Raw genomic sequence first — 22,512 nt, 5'->3', positions numbered from 1 at the left:
TTTAAATAAGCATTACTGGATAGAGCAGTGACCCTGAAGTCAGGAAGACCTGAGTTCAAATTTGACTTCAGACCAAACGCTTAACACTTACTAGCTGTGTGACCTGGGCAAGTCACTTAACCCCAATTGCCTAAAAATAAAATAAAATAAAATAAGCATTACTTTATGAAGATGCTGCCAGTGTAAACAATGTTACTTTATTTAACATTACTATCCCTCCTTTTTTTTTTAAGGAAAAAGTTGTTACTTTTAGCTTGTTGGTTATTTTGCATTAGTCAGATTTACAATTCTTGAAGATTTTTTTTTGTTAGGCCTAGACCCTAAAAAGATCAAGGAAATAGGAAAAAGATCTTATATGCACAAAACTATTTAATAATTTTCTTTTGTGATGGCAAAAAACTGGAAACTAATAGTATGACCATCAGATAAGGAATGGGTGAATAAGGCATAGTATATGAATGTGAGAAGTCCTCTTATGCTGTAAGAAGTAGATGATTCCAAAGAGACATGAAAACATCTGTATGAACTGATGCAGAGTGAAGGAGCAGAGCCAGGAGAACAATTCATATTATAATATCATTAAAAATAAATAATTTTGAGGATTTCTATAAACTACAGGAATGACCACAAAAGTTGTGAGAACTTTGATCCCTATGCTAACCATCCATGATTACAGAGGACCAATAATGAAACACACTGCCTACCTCCTGACAGAAAGGGGACAGATTTAGGGTGGAGAATGAGACATATATTTATTTTTGTATACAGCCATTGAGAGAACTTGTTTTGCTTGACTTTGCATATTTGTCACAAGGAATTTGTTTTTCTTTTCCCCTTTTTTAAAAAATGGGGTGGGAAGAAAGAGGTAGAAAAAATAGATTTCTGTTAATTTAAAAAAAACATTTTAAAACTAAAACAGAAGTTATTACAGCTGTGGAAATAAGGTCACAATATTGCTAGTTTTACTCTCTTATTTTACTTTGTTGCAAAAGACTTCTTACATGATGGGGATAACCTATAAATGTTTGTGACATTAAAACAAAACATCAATGAAACTTTCAAAAAAGAAAATGCTTCATTTGCCCTTTTAGCTTGGATAATAAAAATTCTTATTTTTATACTTGCATCTAAGGAGTCAATCAGTAAATTTGTTAAGTACCTACTATGTGCCATGTACTGTACTAAGTTCTGGGGATACAAAACAAGGTAAAAGGCAATGTGTTCTCACAGTCTAATGAGGGAAAGAACATACAAACAAGCTATATTGAGGAAAAAATTGAAATAATCAGCAAAGAGCAAGCTTTAGCATTAAGAAGGATTGGGAAAGGCTTCTTGTAGGAAGTAAGATTTGAACTGGGAGTTGAAAGAAGCCAGGAATGGAGACAAGGAGGGAAAGCATCCCAGACAGACGTGGCATAGAGGATACGGAGCCAGTGACAAAGCCCAAAGGAATGGGGCAGGGGAATATCTTGTTTGAGGAACAACAAGGAGTCTAATAGGGAGGGTATAAGGTGAAGGAAGACTGAAAGGGTGGGGAGGGGACAGGTTAAGAAAACTTAAAAGCCAGTGGATTTTATATTTGACCCCGAAGGTGATAGGGAGCCACTAGAGTTTATTGAGTAGTGGGGTGACATGGTCAGAGCTGCACTTGACTCTGACAGCTCTGAAAGCTGGTTGGTATGTGCATCCCTGCCATTGGTACAGATTACAATGTATCCTCTAATGGTATTATCAATACCCTTTGTAAAGCCTCTACAGAGTCTTTTTTCCAGGTGTGCTAAATACATGTACACCATTTGGGATGTACATCTGTTATCCCTATGAGATTGATCCACTTTTCCCAAGATAGACATCCTTGATGTGATGGTCCTTATTCCACTTTTCAGGTTCTACTCATTACTGACCAGTCTTCCTATCCCCACCATGCCTCTTTCAATTGCCCTTGGCTTACCTGTCATCTTAATTATCTTGAAACCATGATGATCTATCGTTTACTGTGCTACTACACAGCTAATAGAGTAATGTGTTACACAGAGGAACATTGTGGTAGCAGCCAACATGAGATCATTCAGAGTGCTTCGTAGTTTCCCAAACGTGATTCATCCTGCCTGTTTTTTCTTGTTCAGTTATGTGCCCAGCTCATCCATATCCAGTGCCTAGTCCTGCATACTATAATCTGAATTCTTCATCTACTTTGTTTTTCCTGTACGGATTTCTAGATTGTATCTTTTAAAGTGGCTGTGGATGTTACTGAGGAGGGGCCTTTAGTGTCCTGAGGTTTGATGAAGTCAACACAATGTCATCCACAAACAGAAATAGCCTATAAACTTTGCATCTGTACAGAAACCCTCTTCCCTTTGGACTGGTGCAGGACACCCTCCCTGACAGTGGGGAATGTCTTTTTAGCGAATACTTCTCCGTTTTTACCACCTAATATATTGATATTTCAGAGAATTAATGAGAAGAATTATCTCTGGTTGAATCAGTTAGTGAGGGTTTTACCATTTTAACATTTTATAGGAGTCTCCTTACTGGACAAGAGCCTTTAAGGTTGCATTATGCCCTGCTGAATCAAACTCTTTTTTGGTGTAATCAGACATTAAACAATAGATTCTTGTAAACACCTCTGTCACTTGTGTGACGTGAAGAAGTCTTCTGCTATGCAAGAAAGTCTGTAGAAGTCTCTGTTTCCTTCTCATATTTTCATCAAAAATAACCCCTTCAAAGCATTTCTAGAGTATTATCATAAGGATATTATTGCAATGGCAAAACAGATAGGTGGTTTGGTAGTTGGCTATTGTCTTTTCAACCTTCTGTAGTTAATAATATCATCTCTGGTCTTTTCCGTTCTTTCAGAGGCTTTCCCTCTCTGATATGCCTTAAAAATCAATCTCTTGATTCTTTTAATGTGCTACATGATGCATGCATTTCTTCTATGTGTGTTTGGTCAGATTTATCCATTCTTCCTGACTAAATGCCATTTTCTCATATCTGGTACTGAGGTGGTAGAATTCATGATCATCTGTGATTAAAATAGGTTTCTATTCTCAAATGTTGGCAAACCTGCCTTGTTTTTTAATGTGTCCTGTTGTCCTGCTTGTTTCATGTTTATGTGCCCTTGAGATGATCTGTCTTAGCTGGGTCTCACACCAAATGTCCTGCAGGTTGTCTTTTTCACTGCTTTTCTAGGTTTTGTGATTTAATATAGCTCACAATCTGATGTCACTCCCCTCCATGATGAGGAGAATGCAGAAGGCCCCTATTCTAAACAAATGTTGCTCTTGGCTGTCATGCTGCTCTGCTTGGCGCAGAAGTCCACAGTATGTAGGCAGAAGCAGCTTCTAACTCTTTTGACTTCATCCTTGTGATCTGTAGGAAACAGTGATAATCAGAGTCAATGTTTTTCCCTTCATCCATTTCATAGGATCATAGATTTAGAGATGGAAGGGACCTTAAAGGTCAACTCATCTAACCCCTCATTTTGGAGTTGAGGAAATTGAGACCAGAGAGGTTGTGACTCGTCCAGGGGCACAGGAGTTAAATGACAGAGCCAGGATTTGAACCCCTGTTCTCTGACTCTGAATCGTGCAATCTTTCCACTATACCACACTGCCTTCAAATTATCTCCTTTCTCAGAAACAACTGGAGTAAAATGGCTTGAGTTGGAGGTGTTTTAATGGCATGTAATGTTGACACTCAAGATGAATCTTATATTTCAGTGGCTTTATGACCTCATTGATGAGGGTATGCCTTTTATCAGTTCAGTTAGCAACCCTTTCATGTCTTCTCATCGAGCATGCATATAAATGTGTGTTCAAATATTTATTGTTGACAGAATTTTCCTGGGCCAGTCTCTAACCTGGGGGTAAAACAACAGCTCAGAAACCACAGTTAGCAATCAAATAGCAGTTTAATTAGTTAATTTCAGAGTGAGGAAATTCGGATTCTCCTCAGAACTCAGGTTTGCAAACCTGCATTTGTGTTTAAATTTGTGTGAGAAATTTTTCTGCTTACAATTTGATTTTGATAAAACCAGTCACTAGGTGGATTCTGTTTGCTTCCAAATTCTGTAGTATGTTTTCTTAAGAAAAATTAAAGCATTCAAACTGCTTATATTCTTGTATTTTCTAGCATGTTTGTACAGCCCTTCAAGAGTTATTCAATGTTAATTGTTCAGCAGAAGATGTTCTCAACTTGGATTCTAGCACTGATGAAAAATTTAGCCGACATTTAATATTTCAGCTCCATAATGTTGCATTTAAAAATAATATCCATGTTGGTAAGTGCATTGATTATTTCTAAATTTTGGTAAACTTAGTTTTTTAAAACCGTGGAATTGTGTTGGATACTGATTTTTTTTTTTTGCCCTTATCACAATGTATTTGAAGTAGATGTTTTGCACATATCACAATGTATTAAAAGTAGATATTGAGCTTCATGGATATGAGATGCAGCATGATATTGTGAAAACAGAGCTGCATTTGGAATTCAATTGGGTTCAAATTCTGGCTCCACTTCCTACTGGTGTGACCTTGGGCAAGTCACTTAATTTCTCTGGGCCTCGGTTTCCCTCAGTGGTAAAATGAGGGGGTTGGATCCCTCCAGCTCTAAAACTTCACTCCTACTCTGGTACTACAGTCTGCACTCTAGTTATTCTATAACCCATTCACTGACCAAGTCTTAACCTGTAGAACCCTAACCTGGCTGTGTCAAGTGTTTGTCCTGCCCCAGCAAAGAAACATGAGGTTTCCTATTGCGGCAGAAGTGGCCCCCGTTTAAAGTCTCCTTGTTTTTATGGAATCTGGTTCCTGACTTCCTTCATCCTTTAATGTCTTCTCTTGTTCTCCCAAATCTATGTTTCAGAACAGACCCTTGGGCTGCAGTGGGCCAAAGTCTAGGCAAGCGCAGTCAGAAGGATGAGGATGTGCCAGTACCAGCTCCTAGGGATAGGAAAATAGGGAAAATCTATGCAAAGCTAGTCTAAGCAAAAAGGAAGGGCACATGTGTAGGGAAAGGACTGGGGTGAATGATTCCCAGTCACTGGGTTCCTGCTTGTTTCATCATAGGGCCAGCAGGAAGACATGTTGATTGTTACTGAGCCAGTAAACTATTTAACGTAGCATTTCTAGGTCCACACCTTACATTGGCAGCAGAATCTGGGAAAGGTCTGAGCATACTTACGGAAGCCTAGTTATTGAGCATAGAGATGTAGTAAGGTCCTAATAATAATAACTGCTTGCATTTATATGCATTTTAAAGTTTGCAAAAGAATGCTTTTGAGAAATTGCAACACTCCTTTGCTGACCCCAAGCTTCCCATGAAAACAAAAGTCCATCTTTTCAATCCTAGTATTCTGCTGATTGTTGGTATATGACAACAAGCCATGGAACACAATTACTTTCTGAAGAAATAAAAATGAGTATCGCACAGAGGAGACTGGGAGAAGGAGAGCCATGTGGTAGGGATAAGGAACCTCAAGTAACAGTAGTGAAAAACGTTATCGGGGAATTGTTTGGTGGGAAGAGAAGATGGCCTGAAGATGAGACAAGAATGAGAGATGACAGATGGAAAAATATGGCTTCACTGGTATGCTGGCAATGTCAGGAAAAAGTGAAAAGGGCCTTCATGACTCTACGTGACCCCCTGTGACCTACTGTGGGAAGACGTGGACAAGACATGAATGGGATGGGCGAATTTGGTCGTTATAACCTGCAGCATCAGAGGGAACTCTTAAATCAGTGAATCACAGATCATTTAAGCAACCTTGTGAGGGAGGTAGTGCAAGAATTATTATCTCCATTTCACAGATAAGGAAACAGGTTTTCAGAGATTAAGTGATTTGCCTGTGGTCTCAAAGCCAGTGATTTACTGAAATAGTTTTCCCACCCTGGTCTGTTGACTCCAAGTCCTTTACTCTTTGTACTGTACCATGTAGTCTCTCTCTCTAACTGCTCCTTCTCAGTTCTCATTAGTTATTCTCCTTTCTTAAGACTCTGTTCTGGAAACTGGTCTCTTCTTTCTCCTTCTGCAATTTCAGACACTTTCTTGTCTTTAATTATTGTCTCTCTTCCAGTGACTCCACATCTTTGTTGTTTCCCCTAAATTCCAGTTTCATATTTCTAGTTGTTTACTGGACGTCTCTATCTGGACCTCAGACCTAATGTGTCATATGTTAAACTCATCTTTGTTTTCCTGTCTCCCCTGCCAGGAAATACCCATAAACTTTGCCTCTCTTGTAACCTTCCTCTGTTGTTGGCACCCTTATTAACCCAAGTAACCCAAGATCAAAACCTCTGTGTTTGGTTTTGAAAATATCAGAGTCTTCCTTCTGTACTCGATTAGAGGTTTGGAGCTGTAAGGGACTTAAGAGTCATCCATCTAATCCTCATTTTACAGATGAGGAAACTGAGGCCCAGGGAGGTTATGTGCAGGCAGCGAAATGATGAAAGGGAGAGTTTCAGAGAAACCTAGTAAGACTTAGAAGAACAGATAATGCAGATAAAGTGAACAAAATGAGAACATTATTAAAAAAACAAACTTTGAAATCCTTAAAGATTCTGATCAACCAACCACAACTGCAGAGGAGCAGTGATGAAGTATGTTATCCACCTCATAACACAAGATACAGAAGAAGGCATGTCATTTGGGGGGATGATCAATGTGGAAATTAAGTTTTGTTTGACTATGAATATTTGTTACAAAAATTTGTTTGCAATTTAGGGATTGGGGTGAAAGGAGAGGTGGTAGGGATAGGATAGCCAAAAATATGTGTATATATAGAAAAGTAGGTTGTGACAGAACCGATATCTACTGTGCCTTCCCCCTCTTCCCTAGTGTGGTTGGGTTAGATTGTCCCTAAACACCAATAAAGCCTGAACTTGGTTAGCCCCATGGTTGGGACACGGCACAAGCCGTGTCCCCTTTGATGCCTCTTCTTGGTAGCCTCTGGCTGTGTTGACAAGGCTTCCTGGTCATCCAGGGCCATTAAAGTTCCTGCTCATTTGGGAGCAATGCCCTTTAGATGTGGTGGATGTGTATTACAAAAGAGGGAACAAAGGCTTAGGAAATGTGACTTTGCCCATGATCAGATAGTCACAGAGATGCTCAGTTATTACAAGACCTAGAGATACTGGGCAGGAACATTTTTACGAGACAGTTGAGAAAGGCCCAAAGCATTTGATACAGCCTCAGGAATACAAGTCTAACGAGGCACCAAAATTGGGGATGTTGGAGAGACAAGAGGGGGACAGGGGTGGAGGCGGCGGGGTGGGGGGGGTGCCTGGAGGCCCTCGTCTAAGCTGACAAATGGCCAAGACCTCTCTGAAGCCTCTAACCCAGCCAGCACACAGGTCTATCCTGCTGGTGGATGGCTTTCATTTCCCATGTCATCCAAGTTCATTTATCATCATCTTAAGCCCCTTGATTAGTTTTTACTGAGCCAGGTTAGTAATTAGGAAACATAATACCATTTTCTATTTGGAGTACCTTCTGCTCTCTTTTATGTCTTGGTCTGTGGGTGCTGATCATTCACCATATCCTGGGGGCAGTTGTGTGTTATTTGCACAGAGAGTCAATGGTTTTGCTTTTGCTTCTTGTCTTCTTACTAATTTACAAGAAATTGAATATGCTGCCTGGAAAATAAAGTGACTAAATGCTGTTTAAGGCTGACAGTGGTTTGGTCCTGTTTAGGAATGGTGTAACAGTAGAAAATGAAGATTGAGGAGGGGAAGCAGTCTTCTTTAGCTAGAGTCAGAGTTTAGTATAAGAGAGATAATGAATTTATAGTGGTAGTTGTTGATTTGCTTAGTAGTTTTATGTAATGTCATCCAGAAGTGTTCATAATGTAAATAAATCTTACAAATTAGGGATTAAAGTCTCTTACAAATACATTTATTGTAACTTTTTAAATTGGAGTAGTGCACATTTTTACTTAGCCTCATTTTGTCCAGACCTGTGATTTCATTGGTATAAGAAAACTCCTGGTGAGAGAACTCCCTCTGCTCCTGCCAACCAGGACCTGTTCTGCCAGCAGTATATGATGTGAGGGAACTGCCCGAAGCGCTGAGTGTTTAAAGAACTTGCCCATTGTCATCCAGCCAGTGAATGTCAGAGGGAGAACCTGAACCCAGGTCTTCCTGACTGAGCTGAGGCCAGCTTTCTACCCACAACTCCATGATATCCCTCTTAGGTCCTCTTAGCTTTATTAATTTAGCCAGTATTTAGGAATTAAAGCTATCTAACATGCAAACTTAAAAAATCTAAGGAAGCTCTTGATGGACCTATTTTTCGATGTGGGTAGTCAAGCCAACTAGTATTTATGAAGTGCCCATTTCATGTCAGACTCCCTGCTAAGCCTTGAGGATACAAAGGAAGTCAAAAACAGTCTCTGCTCTTAAGGAGCTCGCAGGCTAATGGACTAATGTACAGGAAATACTTCTGATACTCAGTTTTCTCAAAATAAACATTGGTTTAGGGGGACTTGACCAAAATGCCAAGTATAACAAAGAAATATAATTTACTTTTGAAAATCATTAAAAAAAAACAAACTTTAAACTCCATAAAGAAGCAGATTTAATTACTCTATTATGCATAATTATAAATGCATTTTTCTGAAGAAATTGGAAGGGTTTGTCTGTGTTCATCTCGGTCAGTGAGTCGGTTGATTCCTTGGTAAATCAGATGTGTCCCCAATTACTAGCTCACCCTTCAGCCCTTGCCCTGACAGTTTCTACTCCAGCTTGTCTTCCTGCCCTGACTGTAATCCCTCTAATTTGACTTTCAGTGGCGTTATTAAGGTCAAGTGTGAATCTCTTCCTGGGACTGGAAGAGTCTGAATCTGAGGGGAAGCAGGGGAACCAGATGGAGGAGCTCTGAGCAGCCCTGCTGAGTCAGAGTAGTGCATTCTTTGAGTGCAGTAGGATGTACAGGAATCCCCATTGGGCCCTCAGGTGTTTATCCAGTCTTCTTGAAGACTGGCAGTGATGGAGAAACCATGGCCTCCTGAGACAGCCTGCTGCATTTTGGGATAACTCTTTAAGAAGTTTGTTCTGATATTAACTTGAAGTCCACTTCTTTGTAACTTCTACCCATTGCTCCTAGTTCTGTCCCCTGAAGCCAAATGCAAGTCCAGCCCTTCTGCTTCATACCAGCCCCTCAGACGCTGCAAGACACTGACACGTTCTTCTCCAGTCTAAGTTTTCCTGGTTAGTCCAGTTGACCCACATGTGGCATGGTTTCCAGTCATCTCACTGTCCCTCCCACCTTCCTTTGGACATGTCCTACTCAGTGTCCTTAAAATGTGGTGCCCATAGCAGAACGTATTCCAGATGTGGATTAGTAAAAATGCTAGGGCTGGCGGGGCTGGGATAGCTAAAGCCAGCACAAGGGGCTAGGGGAGTAGAGGAAGGGCATTGAATGGGTCAAGTCCTTGCGATCAACTGATGGAACCGTTTCACTGAGTGGAAGCAAAGTGCTTGGGCGTCAGCCATAAATTCAGAGTTATTGTTCAAACCCATTGTTAGGTTGTTTGATCACTTAGTCCTTTTCCTTATTTCCTTTCCTTATGCACTGTGCACATAGGTCCAAAGTAGAAGGGAAAATATTGACTTACTCTGAAGGTGTAGAAAACTTGACCTTAGGTAGATATGGTTAACGCTAGAAGTTTTAAATTGAATAAAACAATTGCTTAATCGCATCTATTTTCTTTAAGGTAATTTTGTTAGAAAAATTTTGCAACCTGTGATTGCATTAGAGGATGGTAAAATTAATAACAAGATACCAGAAGTACCAGGACACATAATTTCCTTGTCTACGAAAACAATAGTGAAACCAGAAACCTCTTTTACAAACTTATCTGAAGATAAAAATACTGCGAAAAGCCAGCCTTTTAATTCATGTAAGGTAGAAGATTTGGGGACATCAGAGCAGAATGCACCAGATCTTTCCTTTTTAATTGTGAAGAATAAAGGCGGAGATAATCACCTTTTTGTAGATGTGGGTATGTAAAATTTTGTGAATTCATATGTAAATTCATAACTGTTGGAATTGTTATTCTATCCAGGTTGCTTTGGACCAGCCTCAAAGGATATTGGGAGAAATGGATTTTGGAGGGCTGATCAAGGAATAGACTGTTGAAAGGAAAATTCTTCATTTGGGTTTTCACCTTGACTAATGAGGCAAAACTCAGGATAAAAAGAATTAAAAGGGGTCTATTTTAAGTAAGTCCAGGTAGCTACTGATGGGCTAATCACTGCAGATCAGCAATAGCTTTAAGGTGGGGCCAGACTTTACTGGTAACTTTAAAGACAATTTGGATAGGTCCATCTCAGCAAAAGGGGTTGAGCATTTCAGTTCCTCCCAAAGACAGCAAGTGTGTGGCCATTTGTAGGTAGGGTTATGTGACAAAGAGCATGTAATATAAAAAGCTGTAAACTGTGTTGCCTTCCCCAAACAGAGCCTCTCCCAGCCCTGATTGAGAAGCAAGGCTCAGAACTGAGTCAACATAACTTTCAATAATATACAAATCCAGCCAGCCATGCTAGTCACCAGTAGCCAAATATTGTGCCTATCTTGCCCCTTAACAGTGTCTCATATTGGGGCAGCTAGGTGGCTCAGTGGGTAGAGCACCGGCCCTTAAGTCAGGAGAACCTGAGTTCAAATCCAGCCTCAGGCCAAACACTTGACACTTACTAGCTGCGTGACCCTGGGCAAGTCACTTAACCCTAATTGCCTTAAAAAAAAAAAAACTGTCTCATATGACATATATCCAGTTCCTGAAAGGCCTGACCCCTAAGGAAGAGAAGGTAAGGGAATAGGCATTGATATAGCACCTACTTTGAGCCAGGTACTGTGCTGAGCACTTTTTACAAATCTTATTTCATTTGTTCTTCACAACAACCTTGCAGGTAAGTGCTATTACAGATGAAGAAAACTGAGGTAAACAGGGTAAGTGACTTGCCCAGGGTCACACAGCCAGTAAATATCTGAGGCCAGATTTGAACTTTTGGTCTTCCTGACTCCAGGCCCATTGCTCTATTCACTGAGCATCAGCTGCCTCAAAGAATCAGCTTACAGGCCTGATAGGAATATTTTAATAATGATTTGCTTGGGGGAATTAGTCCAACCTTATACCTACATCCATTTATGTAATAATGGGGAACTGTTTTCTTAAATGTTCCTTAACAATTTCAGAGAAGACTTGAATATCCTCTCAAAGAAAACTTTTATTTTGTAACCTTGGATAAAAAGCTGATTTTTTCCCATATGTGCCTAATGTAGACTACAGTAATAAAGTAATATTTACTGGTTATGAAAAGTATTATTTAAAGATTATTTAAGGGGCAGCTGGTGGCACAGTGGATAGAGCACCGGCCTGAAGTCAGGAGGACCTGAGTTCAAATCCAGCCTCAGACCAAACACTTGACACTTACTAGCTGTGTGACCCTGGGCCAGTCACTTAACCCCAATTGCCTAAAATAAAATAAAAAATAAAAATAAGATTATTTAATAGATGACATAGCAATAATACTTTAAAGTTCATAAAATGCTTTAAGATTGACTGTAAATATTACAAAACCCATTCCACAGATGAGGAAACTGAGTCTTAAATTAAATGAATTGTCCGCTGACATGCAATTAATAAGAGTCAGAGCAGAGACCCAAATTCAGATCTTCTGACCAGAACTTTTTTCATTGTGTCACAATGATTTCTCAAAATTAATATTTTTTTTCTTTGCTTTTTACATGTGTATATTATATAGGAGTTTATACAAGAAATAGAAACTTCCGGCTGTACAAATCATCAAAACTGGGCAAATGTGTGTCTTTGGAAGTAGCTGAAGATAACAAATTTTTTCCAAAACAATCAAAGACTATTTCTGAAGAAAACCAGTATTTCCTTTCTTCTTTGGTTACCAACATCAGGTATGCAGTGCCAGAATTAGGCTTTTCATTTATTTGTGATAATTGTGGTGACATTTATCAAAGAAGATCTGATGGTATCAGATCTGAGGCCTCTGCATTCCCTGGAGTCATCACCTCTGATATTGGAGATTAGTGCCTCTCTGGGTCAGGAGAAAAGTCTCTCAAAAGAGAACTGCAGAGAAAGGGGAGGTTGTATCATCGACCTGCATTTGATTCAGGAGCTGTCTCACATCTTTCTGGTTCTTAGGTTCTTTATCTGGGGTAGAAAGAGCATCAGTCTGGTGTCAGGGGCCTCAGGAGCCTTTTCACGGCCCCTCCCTCATCCACACTAGGATCCCAGAGCCGGGTTATTTAGAGATCTATACATTCAAATACAGTCCAAGTCCTTTCCCTCGAAATGAGCAAGAATCCTGGAGAGTAGGGACTCTTTCCTCTTTCCTCTTCTCATGATCACACCTCCCTTCCACTTTCCTCTGGCCTGTACCTTGTTTTTTTAAGCCCTGGGGGGGGGCGGGAAGATGGGCAGGGCCCAGAGTTATCACCCAGCATTCTGTCTGTTATCTGCTCCAGCTTCCTTGTCTGCAAGATAACATTCATCATAAAATTAATGACTAGACTAGAAGCTTCATATATTGCACAGAGCACTGAGCCTAGAGGCAGGAAGACCTGAGTTCAAACGCAGCCTCAGACGCTTAATAGCTGCGTGAACCTGGGCAAGTCACTTAACCTCTGTCTTTCTGTTTCCTCATCTGTAAAATGGGGATAATAATAGCACCTCCCATGGGGGTTGTTGTGAGGATCAAATGAGATATTACTATAAGCACAGTGCCTGGCTATATATATGCCACTATATATATGCTTAGTTCCTGCCTTCCCACTGGCCTCTGAATCAGAAGATCAGAGTTTCAGCCATGACTTGATACTCCCTAGTTATGTGGCTATATGTAAATCACTGAGCCATCTTTAAAATGGGGATAATAATAATAACATTGGGGCTACCTGTTTCCTGGAGTGGTTTTATAGAAAGTGCTTTGTAAACCTTCTAGTATTGTCTCTGTGAATGTGGTGAAGATATTAGAACCTGGGCTTCCTGACTACCTATTCAGAGATTTGTCTAGTACAACACATAACTCTTCTGATTTTCAGGCAAAAAAAAAACATTTAAGTCCCTACTATGTGCCAAACACTGTACTAATTGTGCTTCAGGTTATAACTGTGGCAATCCTTATTCACCTTCTCATCAGAGGGATTAATTTATCCAGTAGCTATCACCTTCCTTTTGAGGGAGAAAGGGGGATTATATGGATAAATGTGGTGCAACAGATGTTGAACAAATAGTATTTAAATGTTTTAATATTTAGAACTTAATTGTTTTCCCTGGCATTTTGTTCTTTAATACTAAGTAATGACATTTTAATTTTCTCTGTATTTTCAGATTTTCAGACACTTTACGAATCCTTACCTGTGATGTACCTCTAAGTAAACAAAAAAGGACCAAATATTTTAACAGTGCCAATACTACAGGTATGCTATTTAAAATATTTTATATATTTACTATTTCTTTAAAGTTTATTAAGTCTTAAAATTAAATGAGACCTTTTATATGCACAGTGTTCTTGTTACAGATTTCTCACTTTAAAAACTGTAAAATCATGCACTTAATTAAAAATTAGGGTTTACCCTAACTGCTAAGGAGTAGCAAAATTGGCCTGATTTTCAGTTTCACTCCCTCATTCTTTCCTGAGCTGCTCTCTCATTGCCAAAAAGCAAACAGGAGAGGAGGGAAAACAAAACAAAAACAGGAAAATGTGGGCACCTGGGCTGAAAAAATCTACAGCCCCTGAATAAGTACAATCTAGAATCTAGCTGCATATCGTTTAGCTCTTTTGAGTAGTTTACACCTTCCCTTTCTTTTGTTGCAGTGGGTGTCATTGAAGGCTTCCAGTGCTCACCATATCCTGAAATTGATAACTTTGTTCTTTCTTTGGTGAATAAGAATGGCATTAAGGGAGGTAAATATCTTTGTTGTTTATTAAGTATTGCTTAGATGTGGTTCTATTGAACTTATAAATATTGTTGATGTTTCAGGAATTCGGTGTTGGAACTACTTTTTCCCAGAAGAATTACTTGTTTATGATATTTCTAAGTATCGCTGGTGTGGAAATATTAAAAGAGCCCACAAGAGTAATAATATAATGTAAGTAAATGCTTAGTGTTTTAAAGAAAGAGTTATACATATTTTTGTAAATTTATTGCCATTTTAGATTGGGTTTTTGCACAGAATTTTATTAAATTTATAGTTATAGTTTATTTCTAGTAATCTGTATCTACTACATTTGATTTTTATTTTTGCCCTACTTGATAAGCATTTACTTGGCTTAGTCTGAAGTCTCAAGTTAAGGAGAGCTATTTGAGCTAGGAATGGGAATGTAATCCCCTAGAGTCAGGAACAGAAATGGGATTAGCAAGACGTTAGTATGTGGGGAACCCGGAAAAGAGAGAGCAGAATCACCCTTGTGTTATCTACCTTTGCACTGTTAGCCCATTACCCATTTAACTCAAATTCAAGTTGAATCAATCAAAGCTACTGCAAACTACTTAGCATTGTCTGCAGCCTAATCCTATTATCTGAGGGGCAGTGGATAGAGTGCTAAGATCTGAGTTCAAATCAGCCTGAGACACTTGCTAGCTATGTGATCCTGGGCAAGTCACTCAACCCCTGTTTGGCTCAGTTCCTCATCTGTAAAATGGGGACACACTGGAGAAGGAAATGGCAAATCATTCTGATATATGTTTGCCAAGATACTAATGCAGAGTCAGATACAGCTGAACAACAGTTCCCATTTTCTAAATGAGGAAGAGCTCTCATCTCACCTCCTCATTATAATATCTTACCAATGGGATTGTCTTACTTTGCCAGGGGAGGTCCAAATAATGTACTGTCAGGCTGATCAGAAGGAACACATCTAAGTCAGCCCTCAGTGAGGTCTTTTGGTCATTGAGAGAGGCCATTAACCCAATTTATTGGTTAATGCTAGCCTAATAAGTTGATCATGCTTGGACCATTATCTCTCAGTCTACTCTAAGTTTCAGACATAACAGCACTGTGAGATATAAAGGCACAGACGCAGTCTCCCCTTTAGTATCTCCTTTGCCGTCTAACTCTTCTTCCTTCTGCCTCCTAAACGTCACAAGTTCTTGGACCTTTGCTCTGCTCTTTCTGTAATCTGTAGCTTCAACTATCCCTTCTGTGTGGATGACTCCCAAGTCTATAGTTTCATCATAGGAGTGTCTTCCAAGTCTTGAGTGTGTGTGTTTAGTGAATATTTGCAGTTGTTTTAAGTTAAACACATGCCTTACTAGCTCTGGGACATTGGGTGCAGCACTTAATATCTCTGGGCCACAGGTTCTTATATGTAAAATGAAGAGTCTAGACTTGATGGTCTCAAAAGGGCTCTCCTGGCTCCGATTCCCGTGTTCTGTGTCTAAAACCAGACTCATCATTGCAAGGCAGTGTGGTCCAGTGAAAAGGGTTAAGGGTGCCTAGATTTGAATCCTGGCTCTGCCCCTGTCTGCAATGTGGGGCAAGTCATTTTGACTCTTTGGGCCTCAGTTTCCTCATCTGTAAAATAAAGGGGTTGAAAAGATGACCTTTAAGAACCATTCCAACTCTAAATCTATTTTCTTATGATCCCTCTCAACACAGCACTCCATCTCATGACTTCCTTTCTATCATTGTCACAGACACTCTAAGGCTTGAAACATCAGCATCACCCTCCAAGAAATTCTTGGCATTAAAAGAGACCTTAGAGATCATCTAATCCAAGCCTCTTGTTTTCTCATTGAGGAAACTGAGACACAGTGAGGACAAATGCCTCGCCTGGAGTCCCAACATGACTTGTAGAACACTGTTCTCTCCACTGTACCCCTGTCTCCCCAGCACAGGCCCTTCTCACTATGCCCAAAATACTGCTTGTGATTTTCTGCCTTTTGTCATCCCACTCAATGGGGCGTTTTCAATTGAAATCCTACTATCCATTTTCAAGATCAGCTCCTCCAAGAAGCTTTCCTGCATCATTGCATGTCACTCTTCATTTTTACTGGTTCAGTATTTCCATCCTGTGGGGAATAATTGTTAGCTTTTCACCTATCTTTTGTTTCCTAAAGTTGACTGTTAGTACCTCGAAGGCAGGGGCCTTTTTTCATACTCCTTTGTATCCTGCATATCATGGCATGGTGCCTTGCATAGGGACATATAATAAGTGGTTAGTAGATACTTGATTGATGGCAGACAGTAGACAGCAAATTTTTTTAGTAATAATGCTTATTATTTATTATTTTAATGTTCTGCACTATGCAATTATAAATGGCTCAGCCTGGTCTCAAAGAGTTGAAAAAGTGTGCCTTCCTTCCCTGTTTACAGAGAGGTGAGGGAACCGTGGGTGGGGGAAACATTGCATAAACTATCAGACAAAGCTAATACAGCTTGGTTTGCAGAACTTTTTTATCCCCTTTTTAAAATTCTCCATTACAACAGACTTGCTGAAGAGGGGAAAGAGAGGTGTTGAAAAATGAAGATAATCTTAAAAATAAACAAATCAATAAAAATAAGAATCTATTAATTGATCCACTAATGCTGGAAAGCAATCTGGAATTATGCTAAAAAAAAAAAAGTTATGAAAACATCTATACCCTTTGACCCAAAGAGCCCACAGCTGGGTATCTGCTCCAAGGAAGTAAAAAAACAAAAGGTTCTACAATGGACCCCAAAATACTCAGTGAAATTTTTGGAGTAGCAAAGAACTGGAAATAAAGTAGAGACCCATCAGTTGGTAACGGACAAACAAATGGGATCACAGAGCTCATACTTTATAGATGAATAAACTGAAGGTCAGGTGACTAGCCCGAGGTAGTGTCATAAGTGAAGTGAACATCTGAGCCAGTGCTCTTCCCATTGAACCACAGAAGATTATAGGAATTGACTGATTCAGAATGAACTAAGCAGAATGAGGAAAGCAATTCATAATGTAAATGGAAAGAATGAAAAAGATATATGCTAAGACCTTTATTCCTTAAAACTATGAATAACCTTGGCCCTGGAGAAGAGCTGAGGAAATGCACCTCCCTCCCTCCCTTTCTTTGTAGAGGTAGGGAAATATGCGTGTAGAACATTGCATATACTGTCAGATTCAGATGACTGCTCCTTGATCTTGTTGAATTGACTTTTTTGTTGTTACAAAGGATGGTTCGCTGGATAGGGGAAGGGAAAAGATAGAAATGAAGGTGATTTTAAAAATAAAAATGACAATAAAGTTTTAAAAAAGTAATGTGCAAAAGGATTAGGAAACTTAATATTTATATTTATATTTGAAGGATTCTGGTGGATCTGAAAAATGAGGTCTGGTATCAAAAATGTCATGACCCTGTCTGCAGAGCAGAAAACTTCAAATCAGATTGTGAGTTATTGATTTTTTAAGGCAGTTTTTCCAGCAATTAAAAAACTATGTTTATTTTAAGCAATAAATAAAAATTTCTCTCTGGTTTAGGTTTCCCATTACCAACTGAAGTGTGCCTCTTATATCTGTTCAAAGAGGTATGTGCTATTTTTTTGTTATTTTATATTAGCTAACTTGTCTTCGAATTAAAGGTATGCATGTTTATGAATATTAAATCCAAGTCATTCTGAAACTTAAGAAAATAACTTCCCATCCCATTCTCCTCTCCCCCAAATATGTACGATTAGCCTGACATAAAGGATAAGGATGGCTGCTATTATTGTTCTCTTGTATGTTCATTTTTGGAATTTCATTCATACTCTGGCCAACCCTTCTCAGAAATATTAAACCATTAGTGCAGACAAATGCAGAGCTCAGTGCAATGATTTGAACAGCTGGTTCCTTACATTCCTATCATAACTAATTCAGTAAGCTTTTGGTGTGTGTGTGTATACATATAATTGGGATATGTAGAAATTATCTGCTGTGTAGAATGGATAAGGAAGGTTGAAGGGTAATTATCAGGGCAAAAGAAAGGGGTGTCTTTTGGAGAAAGGGACCAAAGGAAATACTTTTTGTATGGAGTTATTCCTTTTGTAAATGTAATGTACTTACTGAATAAAACAAGTTTGTACTTAAAAAAGATGTTAGAAAACAAGTAATAGTCCAAAGGAAAAAAATAGATATTATTTAAAATAGAAAATGAAAGACAACTGAATTAACAAAACTAAGAGGAGACTCTTTAGAATGATCAATAAAGTTGACAAATTATTTGCTAGCAAGTAAATTACAAATCACAAATAAGAAAGACAACTCCTCAGAATTAGAAAGGCAGGAGGGACCATTACAAATTCAGAATAATTTCACCAGTAAATGTACACAGCTACATGCTGATATACTGAAAACTTAAGCAAAAGGGATAGATGACTATTTGCAAAACTATAAATTAACAAAATTAGAAATAAATAACAATTTCATTGGAAGAAATAAGAGAAGCAATCAATGAATTAACCCATAAAACACTTCACTCAGATGGATTTATTGGTGAATTTTTTCCAAAGCTTCAAAGAATAAATAATTCACATATTGACTTTCTAAATGTAGTGAAAGATGAAGTGTTACCCATTTCTTTTTATGAGGCATATATGGTATCCTAAAGCTTAAAAACAAACACTAAAAAGAAATTATAGACCGTTCACTAATGAATATAGATGTAAACATATCAAAGAGAATCTCTATCAAAGAGAAAATGGTATTAGAAATTTTAGTAATTGTGAGAAGGGAAAAGTAAATTTTGAAGGTTTAACAGGAAATCAAAAGATCAGGAAAAGATCATTTATTGCAGATAATTTGTTTACTTAGAAAACTTATCAGTTGCAACAAAAATTAGAGAAAAATTAATTCATCAAGATTGCAGGATGAAAGGTAAATCCACAAAATCATTTACATTCTTATATACCACCAATGACCAAGAAGCCATTAGTTACCCAAAAAAAGTCCCATTTATGACAAAAAAATTAATGTTCAGGAATTATCCATGTAAAAATAATCTATAAAATTAACAAAAATTAGATCTCAATAACTAATGAAATTCATTATTGTATGAGTTGAAGCAATGCAGTAAAAATGGTAAAAAGATTTAATGAAATAGCAAAAATCCCAATGGATTTCATTAGAAGACTGGGTCAGATCGTTATGAAATGTATATAAAAACAATCAAGAATCTCAAAGGTTGATTTTGTTGTTTTGCCGACCAGCATGGGGATCGGCGTGGGAAGAGAGGACAAAGTAAACTTGCCCGTCCAGATTTTAAAACGTTCTAAAACAGTTCTTGTTAAAACTGTCTTGTAGTGGGCCAAATAGACCATTGCTGCAGAACAGAAATCCCCAAAATAGAGCTAAATACATAGAAAAGATAAACCTATATACAGTAAAAACACTCGGTGGCCCTCTTATTTTTCATATCTACCCCTACCCTCAATTTAAAATGGAGGAGAAGATCCTTTTAACAAATAAACGTAATCGAGCAAAACAAATCCACACAGTGGCCACCATGCCCAAAAGGGTATGTCTTTTTTTGCCCCTTGAGCCCATTGCCTCTGTCAGAAGGTGACATTGCTTAATCGCAGGTTCTCTGGAGATGTAGTTGGTCATTGCTTTGATAAGTGTTCTTCCATCTTTACAATTTGTTTTTCTTTACACAGTGTCCTTGAAATACATTTTCTACAGGTTCTGCTCACTTCATGCTTTATAATTTCATTCGTATGTTTTCAGGATTCTCTGAAAATGCCTTTTGTCATTCTCAAGGACACTATAATGCTCTATTACATTAACACAGCATAATTTAGCTATTCCCCAATCGATGGGCATGTTGTCCCCAGTTTCCAGTTTTTGTCTTTATCTTAATCTCCCCTCTCTTTCAAGATCCAAGAAATTTGTTTTGTCTGAGTATTGCCTCTCCAGCATCACCCTTCCTCTTAACCTTCTCTTGAGTTTGATGTATTTCTGTACCAAACTGCTTGTTCAACCCTCTTTTTCAGGTAAGTGAGGTTCCACTGATGCCTGCTTGCCCTTTCTGCATGTCTGTATACTGTTTTCTCATGCACCCCAATTATGAGGAAAAAAAACATGTTCCACATTCTTATTCTGCCTTTCTCCACTAATGTATTCCTCCTTTTACCCTCCTTTTTTTTTCCCCCTCTTCAAACTCCCAAAACAGGATCAGGCACCTACAGCCTGTTTCTCTTATTTAACTCCCTCAATGCCCTTTTGAAGACATTAAAGTTCTAGAGGGACACTTGTTTTTTTCCTCCTATTAGAATGTTAGCTCTGCAGCATCATAGAGCCTCTTTCAATTGCTCAAGCAGGGCTTCTCCTGACTCTTGTGTTTATATTTCAAAATTCCTACTCACCTCTTGTATTTTCATCAGAAATGGCTTGAAAGTCTTCTATTCCATTACAGGTGCTTTTAATTTTCCCTGTAGGATTATACCCAGCTTTGCAGGGTAAGTTATTCCTGGTTGTAAGGAATGTTGAATTCCAATATCTCCTTATGTTTATATTAGAAGCTTCCAGGGCTTGTGTGATTCTGACTGTGGCTTCTTGGTACTTTTCTTTTTGGATGTTTGCAGTATTTTTTCTTTGACTTGAAAGCTCTGGATTTTGACTATGACATTAATAGAACATTTTAGGGCTTTTTTTTCCAGGAGGGAATTGGATTCCTAATATTTTCACTTTGCTTTCTGGTTCTAATAGATTTGGGCAACTTTTCATTTCCTGAAAGCGTCCAAGTTTGTTGTTGTTGTTTTTTTTAATAGTTTACAGAGAGTTCAACAATTGTTAAATTTCTTCTCCTTTTCTTTTTTCCCTCCATCTCTGGATCTGCAGTAATTCTTTATGGTGGTTATTGTCTTAGGTTTACTCATTTATCAAGCTTTAGTCCCTGAACTGCGGCTTTGTCATGGGTTAGGCTCTGGCCTCTAATGCACTTTTGGATGAGGTGGGCAAACCTGACGGGACTCCTCTTGGCTTTTTGTGCTGACCTCCACCTCCGAGGCTTAGGCCTCTTTCGAGGCTTTCAGGTTCAGAGTGCTGCATCTTTGGGGCCTTCCGTGGCATCTCAGGCTGAGCACTTCCTCATCCGAAATGTTTACTACCACTCCTGGTCACTTCCAGGGTTCATACTGCAGCTCATCTGGCTGGATTTTCTCAGTGCCCACCCTCTGTTCCTGCTGTCTCCAGAGACAGGTTTGTATGCCATGTATCCCTGCTGGCCCTGGGAGGGCTACGTGTCTCATCTGCCTTTGTTGGCAACCTGCCTTTCTATGCCTGTGGGCTCCTGGCTGACTTTTTGTGCAGTTCATCGTAGATTGTTCTCATTGGATTTCTTGGTCATTTATTTGGTCTAGTATGATTTTTAGGAACTGTGGGAGCTGGGCTGCCTGCCTCAAGTCTCTGGTCTGTGATGGTGTTTGCATATTTTTTCAGGATGATGAAGACCCCATTTTGAATGGAACCGAAACTAGGAACATTGGAACTAACCCAAAGTCCTCAAATTCACAAGAATTCTCTTCTGGTATATTGACGAGAGAGGTGCCTGCAGACGCAGACTGGGACAATGGGATTGACGACGCCTGTTTTTTGGAAGCTGCGGAAGCTGCAGAGAAGAGTCTGGCCAGTGATGGCCCCAATGAGGATGAGATTCCTGATGCACTTCTCTTGGAAGTGCTACAAGAACAGGAAACGACTAGGAGTATAACGTGACTTCAAAGAGCGGCTAAAGGTAAAACTTGGGAATTCACTGGAGGAGAATCAGGTAGACTGGGGCTCAAGTCCCAACATCTGTATGCCATACGGGCTGTGTGACTGACCCTGGGCAACCCCCAGAAGCTCCTTGGTACTAGAACAGGCAACTTTCTAGGGCCAGCAGTTGCAGAGGAGATGCTGACCTCATCTGAGAATTATCTGGCCTCTTGAAATCACAGGTCTAGTTCAGAGCTTTATAAATTGATCATTATGGTACCTATTATTGAATTTTTTTCTTACTTTTTGAACATTTTCTTGATTATTACTAGAAATTCTATTAAATGCTGATATTTTAATGGTCCTATTGTATATCATAACCTATGATTACTAATACAGGTCTGACACTGTTCTAGACCCCTGTACTTGGATGTCATTCCACGTCACAGACACAAGGTCCCCAGTATATGAAGTATTAGTTGAACTAAAAGCCCCAGGTTGATATTAACCTGCATAAAGCATGTCAACAATAGGGGTACAGTAGAGTCTGTCAGTCAAGAATCCAGGCCACGAACTAACCTTAATCTCAGGCTAACCTTAAAGTTGCCTGAGCCCTAGGCCCATGAAGCTTACAAAGCCAGACACCACCTCCTCAGCCAATCACAGCGCTCAGGGATCTGAAGCATAGCTCTGGAAGCAAAGGTAACAAATAATAATTACTTTCCTCCCCAGCACCCCTGAGAAGCAAGAACACTAGTCAAATATCACTGCAATTTCAGAAATTAGACTTCTCCCATATAAAACAGAAAAGTTTCGGAGCTAGCTAAGTAGATCTGAGACTGCAGTTGAAACT

At 39.0% G+C, this 22,512-nt stretch overlaps 1 protein-coding gene across 2 annotated transcripts in view; it reads left to right on the top strand.

Moving 5' to 3' along the window:
* LOC114040558 (DNA-directed primase/polymerase protein-like) overlaps nucleotides 1–21,928 on the top strand; it is a 33,500-nt gene extending 11,572 nt beyond the window's left edge. The window contains exons 5-14 of one of the 2 annotated variants that reach the window (XM_027858671.1): nucleotides 4,132–4,279; nucleotides 9,710–9,997; nucleotides 11,760–11,922; nucleotides 13,358–13,446; nucleotides 13,845–13,934; nucleotides 14,011–14,119; nucleotides 17,296–17,378; nucleotides 17,469–17,515; nucleotides 21,093–21,164; nucleotides 21,405–21,928. In XM_027858671.1, coding sequence (XP_027714472.1) covers nucleotides 4,132–4,279; nucleotides 9,710–9,997; nucleotides 11,760–11,922; nucleotides 13,358–13,446; nucleotides 13,845–13,934; nucleotides 14,011–14,119; nucleotides 17,296–17,378; nucleotides 17,469–17,515; nucleotides 21,093–21,164; nucleotides 21,405–21,680 — 1,365 coding nt within the window. In that variant the 3' untranslated portion in view covers nucleotides 21,681–21,928. The remainder of the gene's footprint in view (nucleotides 1–4,131; nucleotides 4,280–9,709; nucleotides 9,998–11,759; nucleotides 11,923–13,357; nucleotides 13,447–13,844; nucleotides 13,935–14,010; nucleotides 14,120–17,295; nucleotides 17,379–17,468; nucleotides 17,516–21,092; nucleotides 21,165–21,404) is intronic. The other variant, XM_027858672.1, reaches the window with a different exon arrangement.
* Nucleotides 21,929–22,512: the final 584 nt, after the last annotated feature.

This window comes from Vombatus ursinus, unplaced genomic scaffold, assembly GCF_900497805.2.
Source record: "Vombatus ursinus unplaced genomic scaffold, bare-nosed wombat genome assembly UNPS02013587.1, whole genome shotgun sequence".
Lineage (NCBI taxonomy): Eukaryota > Metazoa > Chordata > Mammalia > Diprotodontia > Vombatidae > Vombatus > Vombatus ursinus.
The sequence above is the reverse complement of the archived record's forward strand: the minus strand, read 5'-3'. Positions and strand labels throughout refer to the sequence as shown.